The sequence below is a fragment of the Sapajus apella genome, unplaced genomic scaffold, assembly GCF_009761245.1.
Source record: "Sapajus apella isolate SASKATOON/1434 unplaced genomic scaffold, GSC_monkey_1.0 scaffold88, whole genome shotgun sequence".
NCBI lineage: Eukaryota > Metazoa > Chordata > Mammalia > Primates > Cebidae > Sapajus > Sapajus apella.
Window position 1 is genome coordinate 8,014,675 of NW_022437028.1, and position 9,317 is coordinate 8,023,991.

The 9,317-nt window shown below is 52.7% G+C and overlaps 1 protein-coding gene and 1 long non-coding RNA gene across 19 annotated transcripts in view; one reads left to right on the forward strand and one right to left on the reverse strand.

Annotated features, from left to right (window-relative positions):
- The window catches only part of MUC3A (mucin 3A, cell surface associated), a 14,992-nt gene that overhangs the window by 872 nt on the left and 4,803 nt on the right, over positions 1–9,317 (reverse strand). The window contains exons 2-7 of the mRNA XM_032254894.1: positions 4,461–4,646; positions 2,622–2,737; positions 2,441–2,505; positions 1,369–1,517; positions 902–967; positions 384–546 (exon numbers count right to left, since the gene is read on the reverse strand). Coding sequence (XP_032110785.1) covers positions 384–546; positions 902–967; positions 1,369–1,517; positions 2,441–2,505; positions 2,622–2,737; positions 4,461–4,646 — 745 coding nt within the window. The remainder of the gene's footprint in view (positions 1–383; positions 547–901; positions 968–1,368; positions 1,518–2,440; positions 2,506–2,621; positions 2,738–4,460; positions 4,647–9,317) is intronic.
- Positions 6,767–9,317, forward strand: part of LOC116534608 — a 3,623-nt gene continuing 1,072 nt past the window's right edge. For 3 of the 18 annotated variants that reach the window (XR_004261800.1, XR_004261788.1, XR_004261798.1), the window contains exons 1-5: positions 6,767–6,816; positions 6,868–7,020; positions 7,480–7,518; positions 7,622–7,683; positions 9,160–9,210. This is a non-coding gene — a long non-coding RNA (uncharacterized LOC116534608). Of the gene's footprint in view, positions 6,817–6,867; positions 7,021–7,224; positions 7,303–7,377; positions 7,429–7,479; positions 7,558–7,621; positions 7,711–7,911; positions 8,014–8,370; positions 8,524–9,057; positions 9,109–9,159; positions 9,211–9,317 lie in introns of all 18 variants that reach the window. The other 15 variants (XR_004261795.1, XR_004261803.1, XR_004261796.1 and 12 more) reach the window with 13 other exon arrangements.

Sequence of the window (9,317 nt, forward strand, 5' to 3'; positions counted from 1 at the left end):
GGGCTCTACCCTAGACTGAGGGGGCGGGGCTCCACCCTAGAACCAGGAGGCGGGATTCTGCACTAGAACAAGGGGGTGGGGATCCATCCTAGAAGGAGGAGGCGGGGGCTCCACGCTGAAACCAGGGGGCGGGGCTCTACCCTAGGTAGAGGGGTGGGACTCCATCCTAGGCAAGGAGTCGGGGCTCCACCTTAGGGCTGTGGAGCAGAGCTCTGAGACAGGGCTCCACCTTAGGGTAAGGGGGATGGGCTTGGAGCGGGACTCTGGGGACCAGGCTCCACCATAGGGCCTGGGGGCAGAGCCGGAGCGGGGCATGGGGTGGGGTTTCATCTTGGAATGAGTGGGCGGGGCTCAGGCGTAGCTGATGGTGGGTGGGGCCTCACCGACAAGCAGGACCTCTCGTCTCCAGAATGCACTGGCCCTGGTGACAGTCGATGGCGCCGTCCACGCCCGACGTACATTTGGTGACGCAGCGGAGCCGGGCCGCCTCCACCAAGGGAAAGTAGAACTCCTCATAGCCCTTGGGAGCGGCGCGGCGGCAGATAGCTAGGGGGTTGGGGAGGGGGTTGCAGAGAGACAAGGACCTCATCCATTCTATCCAGGGGCCTGATTACGGTGCCTTTGAAAATGCGCGACCAGGACTCCATTTCCTGGTGGGGTGCCGTGGGGTAGACCCTGGGATTAGATGAGGGGAGGCCAACCCCAGCACCCTCACCCTCTCCTCGTGGCCCCTGCTGTCCTCAGGTGGAAGCCAGTAAGCAGCGCAGGAAGGGCTGCCCTGGGTCACATCACTTGCCTCCGTCGAAGGCCTCTCCCTGCCCCCCAGCTTCAATGGGCAAATGTCTCTGGTGGCAGGAGTCATGGCCACGGAAGACCACTCAGTCCTTTACCCCACCCTCACCTTCCGGAGTCAGCTCTGTCCTGCTGTAGTTGTTCACCTTGATGGAGTCAGGCTTAAAGCACAGGGCTGCGGGAACACAGGCACAGAGGGAATGGGAGGGGCAGGTCAAGGGGTTAAGATCAAGGGGTTAGGGCCAGAAATCAGGACAGGCACAGGGAAGGCAGCGAGGGCTCTCTCCCTCTGGAGGAGTGTGGAGGGGCCATGAAAGAAGACTCCTGTTCCCTCCCTCATCTCATCCAGGAAACGCTGAGCCTGACGCTCAGGGGCTCTCTTCCCCAGCACCCACGTCCTGGGGAGACCCTCCCTAGCCCCACCCTTGATGCTGCTGTGTGTGGACTCTTGCACCTTCTCCCAACCTGCCAGAGGTACCACAGGGCTGGCACCTGAGCCCAGAAGCCCCCTGGCTGAGCTGGAGTGGGCTAGGGTAGCGGCTCTGGCCCTGGCCCCTCCCTCCAGCCCGGGCTCACTCTGGGAGTCCTTGCAGCTGTCTGCATTCTGGCTGGCGTTCTGCAGCCCGTCCTTCAATGCAGTCTTGGCCTTCTCGTACTGGCTCTGCAGTTGCGGGCTGAAGGGCATCTCCAGCAGAACCAGGTAGTCCACCACGATGCTGCCATTCCTGAGGGGTCCGCAGCCTTAGAAAGTGCCCCATGGGCACATAGGTCCTTGGAGGGGAACCTCCAGAACCAACCGACGTGCACCAGAAGGGGAAAGGGGGCAGAGGTCATGGCATCCTTTTCAGAAGAGGCTGCCAGCATGCCTGACTTGGTCAGCCTGGGAAGGCAGGACAAGGAATGATTGACATGATAGACTTCCTCTCTCTCTCTGTTTTTTAGAGACAAGGTCTTCCCTTGTCATCCAGGCTGGAGTGCAGTGTTATAATTATAGCTCACTGCAGCCTCTAACTCCCCAGCTCAAGTGATCCTCCCACCTCAGCCTCCCAAGTATCTGAAATTACAGATATGCACTACCAAGCCTGGCTAATCATTTTATTATTACTATCATTATTGTAGAGATGGATTCTCACTATGTTGTCTAGGCTGGTCTTGAACTGGTCTCAAGCGATCCACCCACCTAGCCCTCCCAAAGTCCTAGGATTACAAGTGTGAGCCCTGACACCCAGCCTGATGTTCTCTGTGTGTTGTATCATGCCATCGTTCACCAGGTACCCCTGGATGTACTTTCTCTTCCTCTCTCTCTTCCTCTCTCTTTCTCTCTCTGATGCTGACCCACCCAGTAGAACAGGGGCAAAGCAGAGGAAGACGAAGTCACCAATCCAGACACTACCTTCCCACATGTCCCTGTAACTTCTCTCCTTCAAGCGTGCTGAAGAAGACAGGCGCCACCCCTCCTCCAGAGAAATAGCCCCAGAAAACGATCTCAAAAAATACCCCAAGGAATGATTCCTTGTGTACCCCCTACACCCCCCTACACCCCTCTCTTTATAAAATCTCATGATTACAAAAGCAAGGAATGGGTTCTTTCTGTGCACACATTTCCTCCACCCAACACCGCCTGCACATCCCCAGATGGGTCTCCTACCTCAGGGACAGGATCTCCACACCCTTGAAGGTGAAGCCCTGCACGTCTGCGTAAATCTTCTGCATCTGGAACACCAAGGACCCCAGGGCTCAAAGTCTTGAACCTGAGGGCTTGAGGGCACCCACACGCCCAACCTCACACCCAGGGGAGAACTTTAAATTCCCCTCCCCCTGCCCCTTACCTGATTCCAGAAGGTGTTGTTGAAATCCCTGTAGGCCTGGGAAGTGTTGTCGTTGAGGTCGGAGGAGAACTCCTGGTCGACAGACACTTCCATGGCCACATCGGCCTCCACTGAGTCTGCACACAGCATGCATGTCCCTAGTCACTTCTCCGTCTGGTTTTGTCTGATGCCGCCACCACCACCACCACCTCCCCCCAACCCACAGGCGCCTCCTGCTGCTCCTCTCCAAGATCCCTGAGAACTGATGCACAGAGGCAGGAACAGAGGTAGGAATTCAAGGATGCATTGTGCCTCGGGAGTCTGAGGCAGGAGAATCACTTGAACCCAGGAGGCAAAAATTGCAGTGAGCTATGATTGCACCACTGCGCTCAGACCTAGGTGACAGAGCAAGACTCTGTCAAGAAAAGGAAAGAAGGAAAGAGAGAGAGAGAGATTGTGTGGAGATGAGAGGAAGCAGGCAGGAACAGAGCGGTGAGCCTGTGGTCCCTCCCAGCTACCCCTGTGGTGGGCGGGTGTCTGCGTCCTAATCCCCAGAACTGTGAGTATGCTATATACCACATGGCAAGGGAGGATCAAGGTGCAGATGGAATTCAGTTGCTAATCAGCCTAGCTCTTTTTTATTGCTGAGATGGGTCTCATTCTGTCATCCAGGCCGGAGCACAACAGTGTGATTGGATCACAGCTCACTGCAGCCTTGACCTCCAAGCCTCAACTGATCCTCCCACCTCAGCCTCCTGAGTAGCTGGGACCACAGGGACATGCCACCGTGCCACCATCCCAGGTAATTTTTTAAAAAATTTTTTGTAGAGATGGGGTCTCACTGTGTTGCACAGCCTGGTCTTGAACTCCTGGCCTCAAGCAATCCTCCCCCCATGGACTTCCAAAGTGCAGAGATTACAAGACAATCAGCTGATTTTTTTTTTTTTTTTTTTTTGAGACAGTCTCGCTCTCGCTCTGTCATCCAGCCTGGAGTGCAGTGGTGAAATCTCAGCTCACTGCAACCTCCACCTTCTGGGTTCAAGTGATTCTCCTGCCTTAGCCTCCCGAGTAGCTAGGATTACAGGTACCTACCACCATACCTGACTAACATTTGTGTTTATAATAGAGATAGAGTTTCACCATGTTGGCCGGGCTGGTCTCAAACTCCTGACCTCTGGTGATCCGCCCGCCTCTGTCTCCCAAAGTGCTGGGATTACAGGCGTGAGCCACACACCTGGCCTAATCAGCTGATCTTGTAAAAATTAACATGGACAATTCAGGGAGGATCCAAAGTCCTCACAGAGTCCTTAACAGTGGAAGAAGCAATAGCGGAGCCCAGAGTCCATCAGAGTGAGATGAGGCTATGGGAGAAAGACCCAGAGGGATGCAGCCTTGCTGGCTTGGAAGATGGAGCCAGGGACCCTGTCACATGCAACATGAGAGGCTCCAGAAGCTGCAAAGGGCAAGGAAATGGATGCTTCCCTGGAGCCTCTAGAAGAGAACACAGCCCTGGTGATGCCTGGATTTCAGCCCAGTGACACCCACATGGGACTTCTGATCTACAGAATTGTAACCTGGTAATGTCGTGGTGTTTCAGCAGCCAGGTTTGGGTGTGTTGGTACAGCCGCAGTTGGAAACGGATATATATCCAAGCAACCCAAGTCAAGAAATGGGCTTAGAAGGGAATGTGGTTCCCAGCCACCTCTTAAGGATGAGGAGAGAGGAGCATGACACAGGGCAGCGGAGGGCATGGGAGAGATGGCAGGGAGGGAAGGATTGGGCAAAACGGCATGGGTGCCTCCAGGTCGTGCTCATGGATAAGTCTGGGGAAGTGCAGAAGGTATAGCTCTGGCGACTCACCTACATCCACCTGTTCCACAGCAAACTCACAATCGGAACCATAGAAGGTGCTGGGACACTGGCACTTGAGGCCATCCCAAGTACCCCCATTCTGGCATTTTCTCTGGTGCTGACAGCGGTCCCCAGAGAACCCCTGACGGCAAACACACTGGCCCTGTTCCCAGGTGCCACCATTGTCACAGGTGCCTAGGAAACACGGGAAGAAAAGGAAGGTCAGGATACAGCCTGACCTCAGTGACACAGGAATTTTGCAGGGGAGGGAGGAGGAAGAAGAGGGAGGCAGAAGGTCCAACCTGCAGTGGTGGTCAACCTTGACTGTGTGGTCATCTGGGAAGTGACGGGAGTTGTCCTGCGTGATGTAAGGGTGGTAGGAGTCTGGGTAGTGGCCACTGGTGTCTCTGAAGTCCTGGTGGTGCGTGGGGAGGAGCGAGTTGATTTGCTTGAAGTCCTCAGGACAGTTGGAAGGCTAGTGCTTGGTTTCGTGGTCAGTGGGATGGTAGAGACTCCAGGAAGAGGTGGGGGGATCACGGAGCTGGTGCTCAGCCAGGTCTCACTGGTGGGCATTTGAGTACTTGTGAAAACTGTGTTTGTGGGTACAGTCCCAGTGCCAGTGGAACTGGAAGCATTGGTTGTGATGCTGGGCAAACTTCCTGGAGTCACAGAAGTGTCCATATATGTAGGAAGGGCAGTTCGCAGACTGATGGAGCTGGGACTGGTGACCATTTTGGTCGTAAAGGAAAAGACGGCTAATGGGGTGGTGGTGGAAGTAGCTTGAGTGCTGGGATCTATTTCAACACATGGATCAGTGGGAGAGGTGGGGACTATTGTAATTGTTATAGTTTCTGGACAGAGTGTGATGGAGGGAAGAGAAATATAAGAAAAGGGGGTTATTTTGGTGAGAGTTGTGGTCGGAGAATTGCTGGCTGGAGAAGTGCTGGTAGTTGCAGAGGAAGAGAGAGTAGGAAAGGCTGTGATAGAAGAGGAACTCACATTTTCTGTGCTGAAAATCTGTGGTGAATAAGGGGCAGAATGAGTGGTAGTGGAGACCGCTGGAGTTATGCTGGCAGAAGACGGAGAAGAGGACATTATGGTAGTGGGTGTTGAGGACCAGATGATGGTACTAAAAGGAGTCAAGATTGCATTTGTAGATGTACTTGTCCTAGTGAAAGATTCTGTAGTAGACTCACTTGGAGACATGAATGAATTTTGCACTGAGAGGGTTGAAGGAGTTGTTTTAAGGGTGGATGAATGTGTGCTAGTAACAGGCACTTCTGATGTTGACATGATTGTACTCAAGGTTGTTGATGGGGTAAGAGTATCGAGAGTGGACATGGAGGAATCCGTGCTTCCAAAGGTGAGAGTAGTGGGTACAGGAGATGTTTGTGTCCCGGTGGCAGAGGTCAGCACAGGAGGGGTATGTGTTGGGCTTTCAGGTGTAACCAGAATACTTGTACTAAGGGAACTGATTGGGGTGTTTTCAGTAATTCTGATGGTCGTTCTCACAGTGGAAATGGTGGGAGAGAGTGTGCTCACAAAGGATGAGGTTTCTGTATTTGAGATGGAGGGAGAAGACAAAATGATGTGTGTTAGGGATGGTGAGGTACTGACATCAGTGGGTGTAGAGGGAAGGTGTGTATCTGTAGTCAAGGAAGTGCTGATGCCCAAAGATGAGGGCGTAACAGTTATTAATGTTGTGGTCGGGATGTCTGTACTCCAAGAAGATGGAGTTACAGCTGTGGAGGTCACCCCAGTCTCCAAGGAAGTGGGAGTTGAGGTGGTGGCAGTTGTGGATGTGCTGGCTGTGGAGTAGATGGTCAAATAAGTGAAGCTGGAAGTACTGTGTGAGGTGGGCTCGATGGTGGGGATTGAAGAAGTGAAGCTGGGAGTACTATGTGAGGCAGTCTCAGTGGTGGTGATTGAAGAGGTAAAGCTGGGAGTACTCGGTAAGGTGGTCTCAGTGGCGAAGATTGAGGCGGTAAAGCCTAAAGTACTGTGTGAGGTGGCCTCAGTGGTGGGGTTTGAAGATGTGAAGCTGGGAGTAATATGTAAGGTGGTCTCTGTGGTGGGGATTGAAGCAGTGAAGCTGGAAATACTGTGTGAGGTGGTCTCAGTGGTGGGGATTGAAGAGGTGAAGCTGGGAGTACTGTGTAAGGTGGTCTCACTGGTGGGGATTGAAGAAGTGAAACTGGGAGTACTGTGTGAGGTGGTCTTGATGGTGGGAATTGAAGAGGTGAAGCTGGGAGTACTATGTGAGGTGGTCTTGGTGGGGGAGATTGAAAAGGTGAAGCTAGGAGTAGTGTATACGGTGGTCTCAGTGGTTGTGATTGAAGATGTGAAGCTGGGAGTACTGTGTGAGGTTGTCTCAGTGATGGGGATTGAAGAGGTGAGGCTGGGAGTAGTTTGTAAGGTGATCTGAGTGGTGGGGATTGAAGGGGTGAAGCTGAGAGTACTGTGTGAGGTGGTCTTGGTGGTGGGGATGGAAGAGGTGAAGCTGGGAGTACTGTGTAAGGTGGTCTCAGTGGTGGGGACTGAAGAAGTGAAGCTGGGAGTACTGTGTGAGGTGGTCTTGGTGGGGGGGATTGAAGGGCTGAAGCTGGGAGTAATGTATACAGTGGTCTCAGTGGTCATGATTGAAGATGTGAAGCTGGGAGTACTGTGTGAGGTTGTCTCAGTAATGGGGATTGAAGAGGTGAGGCTGGGAGTAGTTTGTAAGGTGATCTGAGTGGTGGGGATTGAAGGGGTGAAGCTGGGAGTACTGTGTGAGGTGGTCTCGGTGGTGGGGATTAAAGAAGTGAAGCTGGGAGTACTGAGTGAGGTGATCTCAGTGGTGGGGATTGAAGAGGTGAAGCTAAAAGTACTGTGTGAGGTCATCTCATTGGTGGAAATTGGAGATGTGAAGCTGGAAGTGCCATCTGAGGTGGTGCTGGTGGTGAGGATTGAAGAGGTAAAGCTGGGAGTACTGTGTGAGGTGGTCTTGCTTGTGATTGTTGAAGAGGTAAAGCTGGGAGTAGGGTGTGAGGTGGTCTCAGTGGTGGCGATTGAAGAGGTGAAGCTGGAAGTAATGTCTGAGGTGGTCTCAGAAGTGAAGATTGAAGAGGTGTAGATGTGAGCAGTGTGTAAGGTCGTATCGGTAGTGGGAATTAAAGAGGTGTAACTGGTAGTACTGTTTGAGGTGGTCTCGGTGGTGGTTGTTGAAGAGGTAAAGCTGGGAGTAGTGTGTGAGGTGGTCTTGGATATGGTGATTGAAGAGGTGAAGCTGGGAGAACTGTATGAGGTGGACTCAGTGGTGATGATTGAAGAGGTGTAGTTGGGGGTACTGTGTGAGGTGGTCTTGGTGGTGGGGATTGAAGAGATATAGCTTGTAGTGCTGTTTGAGGTAGTCTCCGTGGTGGTTGTTGAAGGGATAAAGCTGGGAGTAGTGTGTGAGGTGGTCTTGGTGGTGACTGAAGAGGTGAAACTGGGAGTACTGTGTGAGGTGGACTTGGTGGTGAAGATTGAAGAGGTGTAGATGGGGGTATTGTGTGAGGTGGTCTTGGTGGTGGGGATTGAAGAGGTGTAGCTGGTAGTACTGTTTGAGGTGATCTCAGTGGTGGTTGTTGAAGAGGTAAAGCTGAGAGTAGTGTGTGAGGTGGGCTCAGTGGTGGGGATGGAAGAGGTAAAGCTGAAAGTACTGTGTGAAGTGGTCTCGGTGGTGGGGATTGAAGGAGTGAAGGTGGGATAACTGTGGGAGGTGGTCTTGGTGGTGGAGATAGAAGAGGTGAAGATGGGAGTACTGTGTGAGGTGGTCTTGGTGGTGAAGTTTGAAGACGTGAAGCTGGAACTACTGTGGGAGGTGGTCTTGGTGACTGGTATTGAAGAAGTGAACCTGGGACTAGTGTGTAAGGTGGTCTCTGTGGTTGGGATTGAAGAGGTGAAGCTGGGAGTACTGCGTGAGGTGGTCTCAGTGGTGGGGATTGAAGATGTGATACTGGGAGTACTGTGTGAGGTGGTGTCAGTGGTAGGGATGGAAGAGGTGAAGCTGGGAGTAGTGTATGAGGTGGTCTCAATGGTGGGGATTGAAGAGGTAAATCTGGGAGTAGTGTGTGAGGTGTTCTCTGTTGTGGGGATTAAAAAGGTGAAGTTTAGAGTTCTGTGTGAGGTGCTTGCGGTGGTGGACATTGAAGAGGTGAAGCTGGGAGTACTGTGAAATGTTGTGTCGGTGGTATGGATTGAAGAGGGGTAGCAGGGAGTACTCTGTGTGCTGGTCTCAGTGGTGATGATCGAAGAGGTGAATCTGGGTGTAGTGTGTGAAATGGTCTCAGTTGTGGTGATTGAAGATGTGACGCTGGGAGTACAGAGTAAGGTGGTCTCGGTGGTAAAGATTGAAGAGGTAAAACGGGCAGTAGTGTGTGTGGTGGTCTTGATGGTGGTGATTGCAGGGGTGAAGCTGGACTTAGTGTGTGAGGTAGTCTTGGTGGTGGGGTTTGAAGAGGTAAAGCTGGGACTACTGTGTGAGGTGGTACCGGTGGTGGGGATTGAGGAAGTGAAACCGTAAGTACTGTGTTGGGGGGTCTTAGTGGTCGGGATTGAAGAGGTGAAGCTAGGAGTATTGTGTGAGGTGGTCTTAGTGGTGGGTATTGAAGAGGTGACGCTGGGAGTAGTGTGAGAGGTGGCCTCTATGGTGGGGATTGAAGAGGTAAAGGTGGGAGTACTGCCTGAGGTGGTCTTGGTGGTGAGGATTGAAGAAGTGAAGCTGGGAGTACTGTGTGATGTGGTCCCGGTAGTGGGGATTAAAAAGGTGAACCTGGGAGTACTGTGTGAGGTTGTCACCGTGGTGAAGATTGAAGAAGTGAAGCTAGGACGAGTGTGTGAGGTGGT